This window comes from Vespa crabro, chromosome 20 (genome assembly GCF_910589235.1).
Source record: "Vespa crabro chromosome 20, iyVesCrab1.2, whole genome shotgun sequence".
NCBI classification, from domain to species: Eukaryota; Metazoa; Arthropoda; class Insecta; order Hymenoptera; family Vespidae; genus Vespa; species Vespa crabro.
In genome coordinates, this window is record NC_060974.1 from 1,736,503 (window position 1) to 1,758,435 (window position 21,933).

At 34.0% G+C, this 21,933-nt stretch overlaps 1 protein-coding gene across 10 annotated transcripts in view; it reads right to left on the reverse strand.

The window, feature by feature from the left end:
* LOC124431112 overlaps nucleotides 1–21,933 on the reverse strand; it is a 269,017-nt gene that overhangs the window by 106,753 nt on the left and 140,331 nt on the right. For 9 of the 10 annotated variants that reach the window (XM_046978580.1, XM_046978577.1, XM_046978579.1 and 6 more), the window contains one exon: nucleotides 3,948–4,095. In XM_046978580.1, the coding sequence (XP_046834536.1) occupies nucleotides 3,948–4,092 (145 nt within the window). In that variant the 5' untranslated portion in view covers nucleotides 4,093–4,095. Of the gene's footprint in view, nucleotides 1–3,947; nucleotides 4,096–16,424; nucleotides 16,444–21,933 lie in introns of those variants that run through there. The other variant, XM_046978581.1, reaches the window with a different exon arrangement.

Below are 21,933 nucleotides of genomic sequence, written 5' to 3' on the forward strand. Positions count from 1 at the left end.
GAGTGAAATATCGGATCACAGGAGAGATCCTTTTAAGAGATATTTCAAAATTCTTTCGTACTACGTATGTCCAAATAAATTATTGATTAATAATATATTAAATCCATATATACATTATTTTATGATAAATAGAAATATCGTCGTAACGTGTAATACTTTCGCATTTATATTTGTCAATAAAAATGATAGGTTCGTTTGTAAAGCAAACAAAAAAAAAAAAAAAAAAAAAAAAAAAGAAAAATAGGAAATAAAACAAACAAAAAACAATTCACGACCATTCGAGGATCTATTTAAAAATACGAGTAAAATTGATTGAGCTTTAACGATTAAAACGTTATCATTAATTACAATTGATACTATGCGATAAGTAACAATTGATCAATAACAAGTTAAAAATAATATTGGATTGCGACAGAAATAACTCAAATATTCAGAGCATTCACATTTTTATTTTGACAGTGATGATTCGTCGAGTGTTAATAAAAGTAAAAAAAGAGAGAAAGAGAGAGAGAGAGAGAGAGAGGGAGAAGAAAAAAGAGGAAAAAAGGAAACAAAAAAAAAAATAGAAAAATAAAATGAATCGATCAATTCCTCTCGACAAAAATACAAAGCGTATTGGTGATAGATATAAGATATGGATAGTTCGAGATCGAAAGGATAAATTCTCCGAGTCTGATCCTTTGAATCTTTTTACCACTCCCGATTGGTCGAACTCTCGAATCCCGCAATCCGTTGGACGAGTAGAAGAGGCGTGTCAAGGGAGGATAGCATAACACGATCCTGGAACAGGATTCCAAGCTGACCGGTATCGGTCCAAAGTAAAGGGATTCGCCGTATCCTGCTTGGATGTTGCTCAGATCGGAAGCGTTCTAATTCTCTTAACTCAAGGTTGGATGAAGTTGCCCACAGCTGCATTGTGTGCACATACAGGAAGACCTCTCTCTCTCTCTATCTCTCCTTCTCCTTCTTCCATTCCTTCTTCTCCCTCTTGCTCTCTCTCTCTTTCTTCCTCATTGTCTATCCTTCTCCGTATTTTATTGAGAAAGCTCGCGAAAGTAAGCTGTTTATCGGCAACTCCCAGCCATCCTCGTCGTCATAGTACTCTGCTGATCTCTCTTTCTCTTTCTCCCTCTCTCTCTCTCTCTCTCTCTCTCTCTCTCTCTGTCTTTCTCTTTTATCCTCTGGAGATTCGAGACTTTTCAAGAAGAACGGCACGAAAGAAAGAAAGAAAGAAAGAGAGAGAGAGAGAGAGAGAGAGAGAGAGAGAGAGATTCACAAAGATCGGAAATACGACCGAATTGGATTTTTCGATGTATACAAGTACATATACGTATATAGGATATTATTTTATTAATAATTATATATTTATTAATATTTATTAAATGAAATAAAGATAAAAAATAAAATATTAATAGTAATAGTTAATGAATAACGATACTCGATTTTATTTATAATCTGATTCATCAATGGATTCTTTACGGCTAAATATAATGAGTATACTCTTTGATTATTGTTTCCATCGTAGACATTTATAAAGATTTGGCCGTCTTTCTTTTTTATCTTCTTTTTTCGGATCGCAATTTGAAAAATAATTCTTCTATTATTGAAGAATAAAGGAGTGAATAATACCAAAATGAATAAGGACGATCTTTTAAAGGATTATATTACTTGGGTATTAGTCGTTATTGAGTCGATGATAAAAAAAAAAAAAATTCAATTAAGCACGCGATACGATCAATGAATTATCAATAAATTATCAAAAACTTTTTGATCCTACATGTAGATCTGATGAGACGTTGATTTTGAAAGTGGGGGCAAGTCCATTTTGTGAAAAAAAAAAAAAAGAAAAAAAAATAATTAAAGCTCATTTTTATTAAATTTAATTATCAAAATTAATATAAAAATTATGTTCTTTTGATAATCAATTCACAATAAATATCTTTTAATGTCAGTATAAATTTGTTATTAATAATTTATATCGACAATGATATTTATTGTGAATTGATTTTAAAAATGAGTCAAATCCCATTGGCGCATACGAAAACCATGATTTTTTTTGACTTAACATGAATAACCATTATTAAACCATTATTAAGTATTAAATTTTCATGAAATAAAATGAGAAAAAAATATAAAATATGCCTATTACTTTACCAATATTTTTACCAAATTTTTTCTTTTTTATTGTAACTTCTCAAAAGAAGCATGAAATGTTGAAGTAAAATATATAACTAAATAAATAAAATATTCAATTTTTTCTTATTATAATTATATTCCATTCAAAGAAAATCAATGTTTTCAAAAAATAATTGCTTTTGAAAGTCATAAAAAGTCCATTGGCGCATGTCAAAGTAATGTTTTTTTCTTTTTCCTTTTTTTTTTTTTTCTTTTTTTACTTTTATTGCATATTAAATTTTCATGAAATAAGACCAAGACGAAGAATATAAAATAAGTCTATTACTGCTTATCAATATTTTCAAAACCCATTCAAATGCAAACCATTAAATATCTAGCAATAATATAAAATGGTCTTGCCCTACTTTCAAAATCAACGACTCAATTATATTATATAGAGAAGGGGATTAAACTTTAGTCAACGTTAAGAATATTTCTTTTCGCTTTATTCCTTTTTTCCCTTTCTTCTTTTTCTTTTTTTTTTTTTTTTTTTTTTAAAGATCTAAATTCTCGTTAAGTTAATTATTCATTGTTTAATACCGTTTCGCGTTTTATGAATATTACCGATCAAATCTATCTACGCACCACTAATCTAAAAAATTATAAGAGGAATGATTGAAGACAAATGCCGTTGGGGTTTATTGATTAAAGAAAGATCGATAATTACTTTCATCGTGTCACGAACTTGGATGGAAGATTTAATTTATCTTCCTTTACCGCGACAAACCGTACGACTCTCTCTCCCTCTCTCTCTCTCTCTCTCTCTCTCTCTCTCTCTCTCTCTCTCTTACGAAGGAACACCAAAGCCACCACGATTGGTTGGTGGTACGTGAAACGAGTCAGCGGTAATCGCCGTCCTGAAACTGGAGGGATAATCAATCAGGATATCGAAGGTCAAGGAGCTCCATCGTCGTACAAATTGGGTTACCGACAGCGAAGCGGATCGACGAAATCCTATTTCCAATTCTCTATTTTCCACGTAGTTGTAACCGAGGCTTTCTCTCTTTCTCTCTCTCTCTCTCTCTCTCTGTCTCTCTATCTATCTCTCTTTCTCTCTTCGTTTTCACGACGGATAATAGTCCGACTTTTTTTCTCTCTCTCTCTCTCTCTCTCTTTCTCTCTCTCTATTTTCTCTTCGAATCCGTACTCGAATCCTATCAATTTCGAACCATTTGTAACTTTTGTCTTCTTCTCTTTCTCATTGTTATCGTCGAATGTCTCCGTTAGTCAACAATTTCATTAGATTTTCAATGTACGGTTAGGAGTCGGGAGAAAAAAAAAATAGAAAAAAAAAAAAAAAAAAAAAAAAAAAGAATTACATATTGATTCGCGTTATATTTGCTTATTAAAGGAAAGATAACAATTGTTACCTAAGAAACATCTTCCTTCTTTTTTTTTTTTTTTTTTTTTTTTTTTAAAGATCAAAGAACGAAACTTTTTATACCATATAAATCAAATTGATTCTAATCGAGAATTGACGATTATTTAATTTATTCGAAAAATCGATCGATCGTACGAATCAATTTAACGAACAAATAAAAGTTTGAACTTACATATGTAATGTTCTTTTCTCTTTTTTTTTTTTTTTTTTTAAATAATTCTCCTCCCGTTATACATCTCGATGGGTTAATTATATAATTAATTTTGAAATTAAACGAATCGTTCGAAAAGAAAATCTTTAAAACGTCGAGAGACAACGCGATAATAATACATAAACCGGGCTCTTTCGTTAGTGTGATTTTAACAGATAAAGAAAGATGGTAAAGACCTACCGGCCAGACGACCGTAACGTTGGAACATTCGCTCCACATCGGTCTTACTGCACTGAAACGTGTTTAGATTGCCGACGAACACACGGGAATTCACTGCCTGTGGGTCCTGCGAATTCGTCTGATTGCCCACTTTGCTCATCTTCATCGCCTGAAACAACAAATAATGAACGAAATGATCATCAACGTTATCGATAATTTCTACCATTGATTTTCAAAACCAAAAGAGACGTATTTTAATCGTTTGCATTAATACTTTTTCCATATATAAATAAATTCCATTTTATTTTAATCCTAATTGTGTCTATGGGACGTAGGAGGATAACCCAGACAAACTTTGACCTCGATTAAAACAATTCGTGTGTTCCATAATTCGTGAATTTTTTTTTTTTCTTTTTTTTTTTTCTTATGATGGACAGAATTAGAAATGCCTATTTCAAAGCTATTGATTAGGTTTAGGTTATTTAGGTTATTATGTTTGACTACTCCGAGGCTTCGAAGAATATACAGTATCATTTTATTTCTTTTTATTTTCTTTTTATTTTCTTTTTATTTTTTTTTAGAATCAAAATTGTTCATTCTGTAGAAATGACGATTGCACAAAGTGTCCGGATTGCATATGTAGTGGCGCAAAGTGCGTAACTTGAAATTATTTGAAGATTTGCGCAACTAGGATTAGTATTTGACAAAAAAGAGAGAGAGAGAAGGAAATCAATTTATAAGGGAAAATTAATTGTTGAAATTAAAACGATAAATATTTTATGAGTAAGCTTGTATTCTCCCTCTCTCTCTCTCTCTCTCTCTCTCTCTCTCTCTCTCTCTCAATACGTCCTTCCTTCTTTTTTCTTTTAACTTGATCATTCGATTTCGAAATCTTTATTTACGAGCGTTGATTCAACATTAGCGTGAACGTGAATGATAAAAGGAGTATGACGGATATGAATCGTGGGGGCATTCGTATCGCAGGTATCATAATTTCCAATGAAGCAAGGCACCCGATAGATCATCGTGTCGAGCATGATTAGAACGTGCTTCTCGACACGTCCAATGATAGTATGAGAATTGTTAACGAGAAAGATAGAGATAGAGATAGATATATATATATATATATATATATATAGAGAGAGAGAGAGAGAGAGAGAGAGAGAGAGGTGGGAAAAATATTTTTGTTGGTAAACGTACAAATATTTTCACGCAATTTTCGTTCGTTCATTCGCTCTTTGATAGAAGTGATGAATAAAAAGAGATAATAAAAATCAGTGATCGAAGCGTTACTTTATATCACGAGTTTTGCGAGTTAACGTTCGTGTAGCTTTTAATTAAACGTCTACGAGTAGAATGTCATTAAATGCGATTTTCCGGACGATAAAATGAAAACGATGAATTTGTGAAGTATATAGTGGTCATCCATTGGTTATCTTTGTCTCTCACCTATGTAAACGTTACGTAAACTGATTTTTTTCTTTTTTTTTTTTTTTTATTTTTTTAATTTTTTTTTTTTATTTTTTTTTTTTATAAACGAATGATTTAATCATATCTTTGCGAAATAATTACGTTCTTCGATCTCTCTCTCTCTCTCTCCATCCTTTTTTTTTTTATCTTTTATATCTCACTTGAACGATCTATATCGATATAATAATCGTATAGATTTCATGAAAAAAAGAAGATACGTGTTAATTAACACGCCACAGCCTTCGTTTCGTTATGTCACGTTCACAATGTTCGACCTGTCGTTATGTTTCTTCGATCAAATAATATGCAACATACAAAACTAACGAGATCGTTAGCAGCTTCCCTGTGTTGCTTTCTATAGGAAAGCGTGTGGTATATTTGCTTCAAACGTTTTCACATGTATTAGTCCGTGTGACTATTTCGTGTTTCATTTTCATTCATGCATTCTTTTTTTTCTTTTTTTGTCATTCTCCCATCCCTGTCTTTTTTTTTTTTTATTCTATTTTTATTTTTCTTTTATTTTTTTTTTTCAATTTTTTTTTCTTTTATTTTTTTTTTTTTTTTTAAATAATCAATCTCCCGTACATATGTATATATATATATATATATATATGTAGCCTCGCATTATACGGCCGGTAGAGCGCTTAATTGGATGTCGTTTCGATGCTTCGCACAAAGAAGAGAATTTTTCCGAGTCGTCTCGCTAGAGGGAAAGAGAGAGAGAGAGAGAGAGAGAGAGAGAGAGAGAGAGAGAGAGAGAGAAAGAGAGTTACACGTTATGTAATTCATTTAAAGAAATTCTAAATTGTTCGCATTTGGACGAACGTTTTATAACCCGAGTATAATTTTCTCTTGAAAAAAGTTCGAACCGAGAGAAATCAATGAACTGGGTATGATTTTCGATTGCTGCTCGTTCGTTTCAATGAACATTTTTTTCACTACTTATAAGAGGATCTTTTGGTCAACGAATACTCGAGCAACCTGCAGTTCTTTTTTTTTTTTTTTTATTGGAAAAAACTTTCTTCTCGCGTTCCATTTTTTATTTAAAAAAAGAAAAAGAAAAGAAATAAAAAAATCCAAATTACTATCTTTTAATGGCTGCAAGGAAAAAAAAAAGGAAACAGCTTCCAACGTTTTATTAAATCGATCCTATAAGACACGGAATCGTTCAAGTAGAAACACTTAAATTTTGTTCAGTTAAAAATATGATATATATATGTATATATATATATATAAATATATATATATACATATCTTACTGGGAACATAATTCTTTTGTTAAAAGGAAAAAAGAAAAAAAAAGACAAGATATAGAAGCGTACTATGTTATTCGTGAGAAAATGATAGATAGATAGATAGATAGATAGATAGATAGATAGATAGACAGACAGAAAGAGAGAGAGAGAGAGAGAGAGAGAGAGAGAGAGAGAGAGAGACGATGACGACGACGACAAACGATCGACAGCTTATTTCTCATAGATATGATTTTTCGGGATCCAATCAAATTCGTTTAAATTAATGCCTCTCTATCCACGATATTTTCCCATTGCCATCTTGTACAGAAAAATTTCGAACGAGTCGGTCAACAAAAAAAAAAAAAAAAAAGAAAAAAAAAAAGAAAAGGAAAAAAAGAAAAAAAAAAACAAAACCAACTCGCGCGACCTGCGAAATTGGAAGTGAAACAACGATCTTTTTCGAATTAGATTTCCTGCTAGTTTCGATTCGGCGGCAGCTAATTTTGACGCGACACCCAATATTTACCTGTCAACCGGCTTGTATTGTGTGTGCGTGCGTGTCGATATTTACGAGCAGTAACCTTTTAATGTGCCGTTGCATCGATGAACATTTAACTAAGAATGACAGACGCATCGCTCTCGATAATTCTATCCTTTCAATCGATCTGATAAATAATACTTTTGCCATGTGTAAAACGTTTTAAATTGTATCATCTCTCTCTCCCTCTCTCTCTCTCTCTCTCTCTCTCTCTCTCTCTCTCTCTCTTCGATTTTTTTTATATTCGCTTGGTGCATCGAATTTACAGATTTTTCAGGGAAGAATAACCTTTTAAACGGTAAGATCCAATTGTTAATGAAATGAATCAGTGGGGAAACAATTTTGGTTGAAAAATTGCATCAAAAGTAAACACGAGATATAATAGATTCTTTTTTTTTTTTTTAGCGGAGTCAAGAAGGAAGTCTCGTTAAATTTCAATGTGCGATTTTTTTTTAATTTCTCAGATTAAAATTTCAATCGAATCGGAACGATTCGTTCAACATAATTCAACTTTCGATATATACACGTATATTTTAAGCAAAAATCTATATCCGGACTTTTTGAACGCTAGAACGAATATATTGGAAAGAAATCTATTATTTTGTAGAACAATATAAAAGCTCAGTTTTACTTAATTTTTATTCAATTTTATTGCAGAATATTATAAAAAATGTAAAATTTTCCTTCATTATTTCCCAACCATTTTCTTTCTTTTTTTTTTTTTTTAATTACTTTTTGCCCTTTTTTTTTATAAAAATTGACTGGTTTTTAAAAAACACGTGATTCATGTGATTTTTTATTTCGTTCAATTTACAAAATCATTTGTTTCTTCAACTGTGTTTTATTATCCCGAAGAGATGATAGTCCGAAGGATCGATGAATATGAAGAATGCGGTAAACTCTTCCAATTTAGCTTCTGTATTTTCTCTCAAGTCATTTTAATTGTATAAGGGGGCGCAATATAATTCATGCGGCACCTAAATATCCATTCTATTTACTTTGTCGACGTAAGTTTTAAGTGTTCTTGCACTTTGAACCAAGGTGTTCCAAGTCTCTTTGATAATTCTTCGATGATTAATCATGGATTTGATTCAAAGAAGGATTTCAGAATATTATCATCGAAATTTCAAGATCGTCCGGATTTAGAGACAACTCTTATAAATCTTTAATGCCTGACTTAAATTTTCGATATCATGTTATAATATACATATGTTAACACCTATTCATAAAGTTCATTAATTGTTTCAATAGCCATAATGAGATTAAAACCTTGATCGTTAAATGTCTGATGTAAGCATTATTATCTGCTGTAAGTTCGGACATTTTATCTTTAACAATAAAATAAAGTTTATTGCACGAATAATAAAGTTAAACGATAGAACTACGAAAGAAAAATAACTTACTATGATGCTTACTCCATCACTCCGTCCGGGCACAAACTAAGCTCAAATGCTATTATTTACAATAATAGATTTCTTTCCGGTATTTCTAATATATATATATATATATATATATATATATATATATATATATATATATATATATATATATATATATACACGATTTTTGTAAGAAACGATAGATATGGTTTCGTTTTTTGTATCTCAAAATACGTATCAAGAACGAAAGATAGAATCGTACTACTATAGTTAGTAAGTTTTCATTCACAATGATATCGAGATAAATGACTCGAAAGATTTTCTTTTAATAGTATTGTATATTATATTTTATATCGCGATGGGTATGTCGACAACTCGATGTCATTTATATTATCGACTTTACGTTATTCGCATGGTTCTCCTTCTACACCTTTTTCTTTTCTAACGTTTCTTGATGTTCATCATACTCCCTCACGATATCGATAAAGGAAGGTCTAATGTCGTGGCCATTCGCAAGAAGTTCAACGTCGAGGGTGACTCTCCCCCCTCGAAAGGAAAAATGTGGTTGGTGTATTCTCTTTTCCTCTCTTTCTCGAGGCAACCCACCCACCCACACCCATCCTACTACCATTCCCGTTACTTTCAGGACTCGATACTTATTAAAACTTTTTCGAACGATACCACGGCGAAGTCATTCGGCCGAGACTTTCCCGTTGCTTCCTTTAATTTTTCGATCGTTTTACTTTCTTCGATTTCTATCCTATCCTTTTTGATCCTTTAATAAATGTCACAAAATTGCAACGAACGCTGGTTTAAGATAGGTATGGATTTTTATTTTCTATATGAAATCCTTTAATTATTTGAACGACTTTATTTATTTAAAATCTTTTCGTACGAAGAAAGAATGAATAATATTTATCATAAATAAATTATCATAATTTAAACGTATACGTTTGGATTGATTTAATTATCGATAAAAAAAATTTATCAAAGGTATTCTTTAGTAACACCTGGTGGAACACAGTATAGTAATTCTTCGAATGGAAACTTGAAAGCTTTATCTCTCTCTCTTTCTCTCGCGCGACGATGATCGAGAATAGAAGTTAAGTCTCTGCACGGGAAACTAAGAAGATTATCCCTAATTTATGTAAGGACCGAAACAAAAGGCGGCGCCGTATAATTTTCGGGCTCGGCTCGAGTCTACTCGGCTTGGCTCGACACGCCGACAGAGTCAGTCCATCGTTAGGAGTTTTGAAATCTCGTTAATTTTCATTTTCTCTTTCCTCTTTATCGCGACTTTGAGAACGTCCTTTTCGTATCAACGATGTCTGAATTTTAACGTTATAAAGATATCTTCGACGCGTCCTAATTATGAGAGTTTTTGATAGGCTAAAACGTTCATTCTGATCTACCTAGAATATTTTAATACGATTTAAAATAACCTAAGAGATAATTAATACAGGCGCATGATTAATCATTTAAACAAAATGATTATAAACTTTTCCAACGACTACGATAAGCTTTAGCTTATCTAAGAACATTATAACACTCCTCTCCCATAAATATATCAATTTGGAAAATTCTATAGAAATAAATTACATCCTTCAATTCGCTAATCACGCTTTCACGAAGATCTGTTTATCGTCGTAAAGGTCACTCGGCCGATTCAAACGAGACTATCATTCTTCGTGAGTGCACCGAACGTGTTTCCAAACACCGCATACGACGGCGTAATGGCAATGTAAATTTCCACCTACCTAACCCTTATTTGTTTTACCAACGACGTAGGTACAGCAAATTAGTAAACTGGAAATACACGACGTTCTAGCCTCGTTTTATCGATTGTATGTATATATGTATGTACGTATGTATGTATGTACACGTAAATACGTAAATATCTATTCGACTATGTATGTATATGTAAGAGTGTGTTGTCTAGCTAAAACGTTAAATTAGATAAATTCGTATTGGGCCTTGGAGAAAAGGGTAGGCCGAGATGCAGCTCAGGTCCATCCCCTAATTACAGCCTTTCTCCGGTCAATAATTACCGGGAAGGACACACGAGGGAGAGGAGAAATCGAGTAGTCTCTACGGAGAGAAACGGAAGAGAAAAAAAAAGAGAAAGGAAAAGGGAGAGACAGAGAAAGCGAGAGAGAGAGAGAGAGAGAGAGAGAGATAGAGAAAGCACGAATACGAATTCGATGAACAACCAATCCAAGCATCAGCATTCCAACTCACGAACCATTTCCTTTCTTTCTTTCTTTATTTCTTTCCACGCTGGACTCTGTAGCACGTGAAGGGCATGGAGACGATTGTACGCATCTGCACAGTTTCGAAAAGAAGAAGAAAGAAAAAAATGAAACAAAAAACCTATGAAAAAGAGGTAAAAAAGAAAAAAAAGGGAAATAAAAAGAAACGAAAAAGAAGAAGGTAAAAGAAAAGGTATTCCTCCCTACGCATACTTACCTTCTTCATTAAAGTCCGATCGTTCATCGATCTCGCTTTTGAAATTATCTCTCTTTTTTCATTTCGAAGAGGAAAAAAAAAGAACAAAAGTATCATCGATCGATCGAGGCAAAGTCTTGCAATATATGCAAGAATTAATTCAAAGAAAAAAAAGAGTATGTCATTTTCTATTGTCTAACATACCCTTCATATGCACAAATTTCGATGACCATTATATCGTTATTCTAATCACAATTGTGCATTTCATTTATACAAAATAAACAATTTGAACTCTAAAAGACATTATTGTATATTCTTTGAAATCTCGTAAACAATAATCGGTAGGTTTGAAAGTATACATGTTCAATTTTGTCCTTATAAAAAAAAAAAAAAAAAAAAAAAAAAAAAAAAAAAACCAAAAGACAAAATAAAATTCACGAGTCATGCAACGTGCGAATTATTTTAATCGAATTGAAAATTGGCCTAATGATGTTCTCTACACCATACAGATATAATTGGGATTAAATTCGCCTAATTTCTAACGTCACGAGGATATTAGCGATTCATTCGATTAACTTTTTTTTATTTTTTTTTTTTTTTTCAACTTCCGTTTGGCGAGAATTATGTAGACGAGAACGTAACGTTATTGAGCATAATAAGTGGACGCGACGATTGGCTTCCACGGATTGGAAACGATAATCCCTCGATGCTTTGAATGCCCTCGTTATGTAGCAGTGGCGACGACGATCACGGCGATTCCTCTTAAATGCGAAATTTGGTTCCAATTGTACGATATGCGATTTTGAAGTCATCGACGGATTGTAGGCCAATAATATGCTTCCAGGAATATTATCAATCCGATTGAACTCGGTAGGCGGCGAGGTGTACAAGAGCTTCGATCCGCGCCTTGTCTGTCACGTTTCAACCATACTCAAGAGAGAGCATCAACCATGCATGCTTATCTTTTTTCTACGGATAATAATAGACACGTAAATCGATTTATACAACACAAAGCTTTTTCAAATGTTTAATGCTTTTTAGCTTGTGATCGTTACTATATAATGGCTGTCGCATATATTATGCTTTTCGAACGATAAAAAGACCACTATCAGTGGCCATCGCGTAAATCATTTTTTTCGAATGATACACCGTTATTTATTATTATTTTGTCCTTAAAAAAAAAAAAAAAAGAAAAAATATTCACGAATCATGCAACGCGCGAATTATTTTAATCGAGTTCAAAGTTGATCCAATGGCAGTTCTAAACCACACAGGTATAACTAGAATTAAATTCGCATAATTTCTAACGTCGCAAGGATTTTTTCAATTCTTTATATGAAAATATATAAATAAATTTTAACTTCTTCATTTATAATTCTATTCCGATCTAATGTCATAGTAAGAAACGTCATCCACAATTTACGTGCAGTCTACGTGAAAGCATGTCTTCACATAGTCAATCACATAGATATAATACTGCGCAAAGTCCAACCATAGCTAAAAGATTAAAAAAAAAGAAAAAAATACCAGTAAGATGGAACGTTCTAATGCTAGTTTGTCGTGTGTGTTTGTGTGTGTGTACGAGATACATTTAAATAAAGGACGGAAGGTTCTAGAGTTAGTTAGCTATGTATGTATGTGTGGATGATAAAATAAATCGATCGGTAGTTGAATAAAAAGATGGAAAATTTTAACGTTAGTTAATTGTGTGTGTGTGTGTGTGTGTGTGTGTGTGTGAGATAAATTGATCGACAGTCGAACAGAAGAGCATAGTCCTTTATGAAATGCATTTGTTTACATAAGAGAGAGAGAAAGAGAGAATGAGAGAGAAAGAGAGAGAGAGAAAGAGAGAGGAGGGGAGGTTGAGATATTGATAGCTTAAATGAGATGAAATTGCAATGTGAGTGAGGTAAGTAACGAAATAACAAATAGGTCAAAGAGTGATAAAAATTACCGAAGGTAGAATAACGATGATAAAAGTTACGAGATGTACGTGAGAAAAAAAGAACAACAGAGGACAGTTTTTAGTGGACCATACGAGGAATAACGATAAAAAGGTCCTAAGTGGACCAACTCTTGAATGGACCAATAGAAAGTAACGAGAAGAGCAACATAGAACAAAGAGTAAAAGCCTTGATTAAACCAGAAAATGAGTAAAGAATTGTAGTACCTTAATTATAATATCTTTATCAATAAAATCTTTATTAATACTAGTTGTGTTGTCATTTGGTATGTAGGACACTCAAAGTATCAATTATAAGCACAATTTAAAACAAGTAAATGTTAATAACAATTATGCGCGATTAGTGCGGCATTTCTATAACAGATGCGATTAATCTGTCGAGTAAATATTAATCCTATTAGCATGCCTACTTAACATCAAAAGATTGAAATTGTTTTAGTTACATAGGTGACATATATTCCCTCGTAACAAATCAAAGTCTACGAAAAAAATTTCGCTAAGTAATTTTTCCCAGCTTTCAGATTAACCCTTGGTTGTGCACTTAGAGTGAATAGAATATCCCAGACCAATTTTGAGCACAATTTAAAACAAGTAAATGTTTGTAAATAGGACTTGTACCTTCATTTATCTATAATTATCTGATATATGTATCTTTATATGTCAATTGTCAGAATAATTCACATTGTCTCAGTCGCTGAGTTGTGATCGAGTAAAGTTGAAGTTTGTAAAATCTGAACTGTTTCACATCACGTATGCGCAGTAAATTATTTTTGCATTACTTTTTGATTATCTATTATTGAAAATTTTTAATCCATTCATACTACAAATAATGTGATTATATATAAAAATATGATAGAAATTATTTTCTAACTTTATGTTTCGTTCGTACACAAAATTAAATGCAATCAATGAGAATAAAAAAACCAGCATTTTCATTATACGATACTGTAATGAAAATAAAGAATGAATCGAATAAGTTATCCCGAGAGAGTTAATTAATCTGTATCTTTCAGATGGGCTTATGAAAAATATTCTACATATAACGTACGTATTTTGTACTCTACATTATTATTTTACATTTGACAAAACAAAGATGTAATTTTTTGGGTACAACCTAATTGAATTTCTTACGTATTACGGGAAGAAAGTCTACGTCGTATGCAGCGATAGGGAGGATGAAACTCTGGCATTAGTAGTTACTAAGAGAAAATCGCAGCACGAATTGGATGAATGAGAGAAGTGTAGTATAACCGACTCTGTACTTCGACTCGCCCACGTAATACATACATACATACATACATACATACATACATACATACATACATACATACATACATACATACATACATACATACATACATACATACATACATATATATATACATACATATATATATATACATACATACATACATACATACATACATACATACATACATACATACATACATACATACATACATACATACATACATATATATATGTACATATATATATATATATATACATATATATATATATATATATATATACATGATAATTCACTTATTGTTTCATAGAGTGAAACACTAATGAATCATACAAGTATAATTTAACTGTTCCAATTCAGAGAGTTAGTATGTTCTATGTTTCCCGGTCTATTTACCCTCTCTTTCTCTCTTCTTCACTCTTTCTCATTCTACCAGTCATTCTCTCGTCCCTCTTTTAACGTTCCTTAGCTGTCTACCTTATACCAAGATACCTTTTGCGAGTAAATTTCATTTCACATCCTTCCCCAACTACTCTGTTTGTGACGGCTCGTTTACATGTTATATCGTGATATACGCTAATTCTCGAGCTGCCAAGTCGTACTAAATTTGCGGACGCTTTACGCCATCATCGAGTAACTTCTAACGTAAGAACGTTCCGCCCAGAAAGGGTATTACCTTTGGGATGGATTACAAAACTCCAAGAATGACTCGAAGCGAATTCATCGAGAGAGAGAGAGAGAGAGAAAAAAGAGAGAAAAATAAAATATAAATCGATTCGATTGGATCGCAAGGAACGTGGGGAGGGTAATGGAAAGAAGAAAACAAGATGAAGGAACGGTTCGAAGGAACGAAAAATGGGTCGTCGTAGTCATCGATCCTCAAGAGTTTGGAAATTCGAGAAACGTGCCTTCGTTTGACTTCCATTCCCCATAAATAACTCTATCGATATTCTTATAGATCAAGGTAATCGGCGTTAATCGTGCAAAATTGTCGAAAAGGATCCCACCGAGACGATCTGGGAAAGCAGCCACGACGATGGTAAAGGCTACGATGTGCTAGTGTAAATTCTTGCTAAGTGCAGAGTAAACAATTACGTAGTTTACGTGGTAGGCTAACTCTCACCCAGTACCCATCATTGAGGGAAGAGAGAGAGAGAGGAAGGGGGCAGAGAGAGAGAGAGAAAGAGAGAGAGAGAGAGAGAGAGAGAGAGAGACGTTTGGGTTAGAGCAAATGTGAAGTGAAGCGAAAGTTGTGCAAATGTTTACAGTGCAAGTGAACCGCTCGACGAGGGAACGAGAGACCTAGAGAAAGAGAGAGAGAGAGAGAGAGAGAGAGAGAGAGAGAGAAAGAGAGAGAGAGAGATAGAATGTTAAGAAAGGGGAATGAAACAGATCGTGGAAAAGGACAAGGGTCAAATAATCTCTCCGAGTTATCCGATAAAGAACACGACAGATTTAACGAGATATTCTTGTATTACAGTAGTATTTCATGTTTTTCTTTTCTTTTCTTTTCTTTGTCTTTCTTTTTCTTTTTTCTTTTTTTTTTCCTTCAACCTGGATTAGAAAGGAAAGAAAGAGAAAAGAAAGGATGAAAAAGATTCACACGCAGATGCAGTCATTATTTTTGATGTTTCTCGTATATATCTAATATCATGTTGGATTCGATGTAGAACCCTAAAAGAGGGAAAGGTTAAAGTTCGATCGGGTCGATGGTACTAGGAGGGATGGTATCGCGGAAAGAGCAGCTATAACACGATAGTATATTCTGTGCACGAGCTCGTGAGTTAATCAAAATCGTCCGAGAGATTTGCATATTTTACCAACGCGAGTGAAGCTCGAATGAAGGAGCTGCCGCTGTTCTTCGTGTGTGTCTGTGCTATGCGTATATATATGTGTGTGTGTATGTATATATACACATATATATATATATATATATATATATATATATATATATACAAAGGATAAGACAGCTAAGATGTACACAACTCCTAAATTAAGTGTTGGATGAAAAATCGTTTTATATCAAAGTCACATGCTTCTCCCTTGTAGATTACTTCTGTTTACTGGTTATTACCGAGCAAACAATGTTGCCTGGTGAAAAAATTTTTGACGATATTCAATTCCAACTTGAATTTAGAAGTTATGCAAAATGAGTAGATATTCTGGATCGTTTACTTTGTACAACGTAACTCGTGTAGCAAATTACTAATCGGACTCACCCTTATCGATTCGCTTCTTCCAGGTCGAACTAGATGGAGTCCTTTTAAACGGAAAGAAGAGAGAGAGAGAGAGAGAGAGAGAGAGAGAGACAGAGAGAGTGAGAGAGAGAGAGGCAAAGAGAAAGGAAGAGTTAAGCGTCGATTCGTACACGACATTCGATTTCCTCTTCACCGATCAGCAACTCGTTTTACCCAAAAAAGTATACGCTATACTAAGAAGTTTCTTACTGAAATCAAGAAATCTTGTAAGGAAACCGCTCGCGAAGAAGTTTCGCCAACTTTTTGGATGGATATACTGTTCTCTCTCTCTCTCTCTCTCTCTCTCTCTCTCTCTCTCTCTCTCTCGTTCGTTCACTCGCTCGTTCGCTCGCACAGACTCGTTCGCTACTTCGTCCGTCGAAACTTTTGAACAAGTGGGAGAAGTTTGACCTGTTTTTCAAGCCGTGAGTTAACTTCCGAGAAGGGGGTAAATTCGGTAAGTCAAAAGCGATACGTTTTAAACTTAAATTTTAAGTAGATTTCGATTCTCTGATTCTTTTTTTATCATACGTATACTCCTTATCTTCCCTCCCCCCCTTCTCTCTCTCTCTCTCTCTCTCTCTCTCTCTCTCTCTCTTTCTTGTTTTTATTCTATATTTAATTAAAACATTGATAGGGTTTGACCTGAATAAAAAAAGAGGGCTGAGTAGGAAATATCTCTCTTGAAAAATGTAACAATTGCTTCGAGGTTAAAATGCTAAGTATCTTTCGTTCTTTCTCTCTCTCTCTCTCTCTCTCTCTCTCTCTCTCTATCTATCTATCTCGAATGGGATCGCGCGCGCGCATATACACAGAGTGTAAGTACGGAGAAAAAGAAGAGAAAAAAAGAAAAAGAGAGAGAGAGGGAGAAAGAGAGAAAGAGAGAGAGAGAAAGAAAGAGAGAGTGAAAGAGAAAGAGAGAGAGAATAAGGATGGAAAACGAATTTTCTATTTTCCACGTTCCTTTCTCGAGCATTGTTGGAGTAAACCGCGCAAAACAATGAATTTCAAAGTGCCCCGGCACGATTTAGTAATCCACTACGTCGCAAGAGAGAAAGAAAGAAAGAGAGAGATAGAGAGAGAGAGAGAGAGAGAGAGAGAGAGAGAGAGAGAGAAAGTCCGGATGCGAAACGAATCAAGATTCAGTGTGGCGCACGAAATGCGTTGGCGATCACTTTACGAGCCGACGTGATTGCAATCATCCTCTTTCTCTTTCTTTCTCTCTATTTCTCGGGCACGACTACTTGGGAATCCTACTGCGGACTTTTAATAATTCAACCGAAATCAGAAATACACGCAGCCTGCTCCGTATTGGTTAGGGCGAAAAAAAAAAAGAAAAAGGAAACAAAAATTGGGCCTTAAGCGCGTCGCACGCGTGGTTAGAATAGAATCGATAAAGGCTACGAGAGAGATAGGAAGAGAGGAAAAGAGGAAGAGAAAGAGAGAGAGAGTGGGAGGGAGGGAGGGGACAGGGTGATCGATTCGAATAATCCGAGGCACGTGCTCGCTTTGAATTTATTATTAGGTATGAAACTTTTGCGAGAGAGAAACCATTCATTTTCTCGTATTTCCCGATCAGATCAGATCCGATCCGACCCTATCCGATTCGATCCGAGGCACTTATCATTCGAGTAAACGAAAAAAAAAAAAAAAATATAGCTATAAGAAATTAGTACCGACGATGTTCATGGAAATTTAATATTACAATTAATCTCCTACAGCATCTAAATTGCTCCTTAAATTTAATTAATATCGTAATAAACATAAATAGAAAATATTAAAGGTCTAATTGAAATTGTAATGTTCTTTGGCGAAACGTAAAAGCCGATATATACCCTTAATTGAGATATTACGATTATAATTGCATTCGGAAATGGATAAATAAATAATAATCATGCAAATTTTCCTTTAACACTTTCGTTATCTTCTTTCTTCTCTTTTTTTCCCCCTCTTTTCCTCTTGCCGTAAACTAAAAAAAAAAAGAAAAGAAAAAAGAAAAAAGAAAAAAGAAAAAACAAAAAAAAAAGAAAAGAAAAGGAAAAAGAAAAAACGAAAGAAACATCTTCGAAAATATCGATGATAATAAGTAGAGTTATATATGTATATCTCATATATAGTAACGTCGTCTTAAATTGGACACTCCATATTCGTTTCTGGATCGTGTAATAATAATCATCATCGGTCGATAACTTGAAAGGGAACGCGGAGTGAGAGAGCTCGATTTCATCCACTTTCGATGCATGAAATCGGTCGGGGCTGCCAATACGTTTTACTGCGGCCGAATAAAATAGCCAATCTCAGGGACGATTTGGTGGGAACGATTGTAGGTACATGCTTTTAAAGCTCAGCTTGGAATTTACGCTTTCCTTCGACTTCCCACGATTCTCTCTCTCTCTCTCTCTCTCTCTCTTTCTCGCTCTCTCTCTCTCTCTTTCTCGCTCTCTCTCTCTCTCTTTCTATCTTTCATGGCATATTCCTACTTCCCCAGTAGTACGAGTCGGAATTTAGCCCGACGAGGGTACCAAAGAGGACTGAGGCCAGTCCTAGAAACGTTGCCGATCGTTTTACGGTGCGACGTGATTGCAATCGCCATCACACTCGAGAGCACGAACTCTCTCTACTCTCTCTACTCGAGGGATGAGACGAGGCCTCTTCAACTCTCTGTCTCTATCTCTGTCTCTCTCTCTCTCTCTCTCTCTCTCTCTCTCTCTCTCTTCTATCTCCTTTCAACCTCCCACGAGTGTGCTTTCAAAGTCAAAAAGTCAGACTCTCCTGTTGGATACCTACCGCCTACCATCTTTCACCTTTAACATTCGCGTTATTTTTTTTCTAAAAAATTCGAAGAAGATCGACGGATGCATTGCAAATCTTGTTTAATACGCGTGATATTTTAAAGAGAAAGAAAACTCGTCTCGGTCTATCGTCTATTTCAAAGGGATCAGGAAAGTCTAAAAGTTTCGAAAAATATTATGTTAAATAGACGTCTGTATTTTTCTTTTCCTTTTCTTCTTTTTTTCTTATCTTTTTTTCTTGTTTTCTCTTTTTTTTTTTTTTTTTTTTTTTAAAGGTAAGACGTAACTACCGAATGTAAAAGTTCAAGGTTGAGAAGAACGAAAAAGAGAGAAAGAGAGAGAGAGAGAGAGAGAAAGAGAGAGAGAGAGAGAGAGAGAGAGAGAGAAAGAGAGAGAGAGAGAAAGAGAGAGAGAGAGAGAGAGAGAAGATTCTCAAGGAAAAATAGAAAGAAAAATCTTAAGAACTGTCTGGGTGACGTGGAGGGTTGAAAGGAAGCACGATGCTCTGAGCGAAACCATATCGAGTATCTCTTACCCCATTCCTGTCGGCTTCTTGCCACACCCCTCCCTTCTTCATCTCCCCTCCCTTCGTACCACAATAGTCTTCCCCGTCTCTAACCCATATAAGATCAATTTTCTTTCTTATGAATAGAGACAGCTATCTTTTCCGATCGCACAGCTCGCGTAAAATCGCATTACCCAAGCGTAATCGTATTTTTTCGTTTCTTTTCGTTGTAACTTTTCAAATTTATTGTATTTTCGGGCACGATTGCTTCGTTAGAAATCATTTTTATTTATTTATTTATTTTTTTTTTTTTTTTTTTTTTTTTTTTCTTACCAAAAATCGTCGAAATTAGAATAGTTATGCCGACAAGAACGATCGTTTACTTGTTTTGTCGCGATAAAAAAAAGAGAAGAAAAAAAGAAAGACCAAAAATAAATAAATAAATAAATAAATAAAAAATTCTTAACGAGGCGCAAACGTTCGTATGTTTTTGATTAAAACGGAACGATGCAATATTTTATTATTCTCGGGAATTTCCTGTTCTAGATAAAAAAAAAAAACTAAAAAAAAAAAAGAAAGAAAAATGAAAATAAAAATTTCGAAAAAAGAAAATAAAGAAATAAAAAATACACTCGTCCCGAAGGATTCAAATTGCTCCTTTTTTCCTTTTTTCTTTTTTTTCTTTTTTTTCATCTTTTTTTTTCCCCCTCAAATTCCTCATGCATCCGATTTCCAAACGTTCGATCGAATTTACACTTTCAATGCGTATACCACACGCGGAAATATTTGGTTTCGTCTTATTGCCGCGCACGGGAATATCTGGAGTAAGAAAGAAAGATAGATTGCTTTTTTTACGAAAGGGTTTTTCGGTTCTGGAATACGCAAGATAGCGTATCGTATTTGCTCTGCGTACAAATCGTGATATCTTTGAATGGGGTCAGCGTGTCTGTAACGATGGTCTATATCTCTTAAAATATCTCTCTTCGTTTCTTTATTTCCAAAAACAATTTGCGAAACTAAGCGCAACAACTCTTTCGTTTCGCTCTTCTTTTTTTTTCTTTGCCTCTTTTTTTGTCTTTTTTTGTTTTTTGTTTCTTTTTTTTTTTTTGTTTTTTCGTTTTTTCTTTTCCTCAACATCCCTTCCGAGAGAATATAAAAGTAAGCTGAAAAATTGATAGGACTTTCAAGAGAATGAAAAAGTTCGAAGGGTAGTCGACTATAAACGGAACAAGTTTTGTGCATCAACCTGCAAGAAGTATGTTTGTTTGTTTGTATGTGTGGCGTGTATGCGCCCGGGTGTATGTCATAAACGCGGATTCCAATGGTTTTTCGTGCTAGCAACGTAGAAAATGCGTTGCCAAGCGTCAGGTCAATTTTCTCGATAGTGAGATGCCGATAAGAAACGCCTTTACCGATTCGCGATACGTATTGTAGTTTAAAAAGCGAGCAAAACCAAGATCAAGCATAGGGACGAGAGGAAAAGCTTCGACGTATATATATATAATATATATATATATATATATATATATATATATATATACATATATATATATATATATATCCTATATACGAAAGATCGTGCCAGCCAAACCTCCTTTTACACAAGAGGCAAATATTATAAATACAAGTAAGATAAGAAAATACAAGCAAAAGGAACGAAAAGAAAAGAAAAGAAAAGAAAAGAAAAGAAAAGAAAAGAAAAGAAACGAAACGGAAAAAAAAGAAAAGAAAAGAAACGAAACGAAACGAAAAGAGAAGAAAAGAAATAAGAACGAATTCTTTCACGGACATACGAACGAATTACTCCGATGGAAATCGATTATTACATTGCTAGTGGGTGGGAGGGGAGGGTAGGATAGGGGGGAGGGGGTGACGCTGTGACTTGGATTTATATAACCAACCCCCGGAAAAGTTTTCTTTTCTTTTCATTTTCTTGTGTGTTTCTCTTTTTCTTTTTTTTTTTTTTTTCTTATTTTCTTCTTCTTTTTCCTTTTTTTTCTTTTTCTTTTTTTTCCATACGACGGCGCTACAACGACGATGACAATGGGACGGCGACGATCAAGTATGAGTGTACTTTTTACGTCAGGAGCCAACAAATCTCTTCCGCGCCGTTAAATGCTCACCGTAAGTTGGATGAAATTAAGTTCGGATTTAATTTAATTAGAACGGGCGCGAACGCGATGGAACGAAGAGA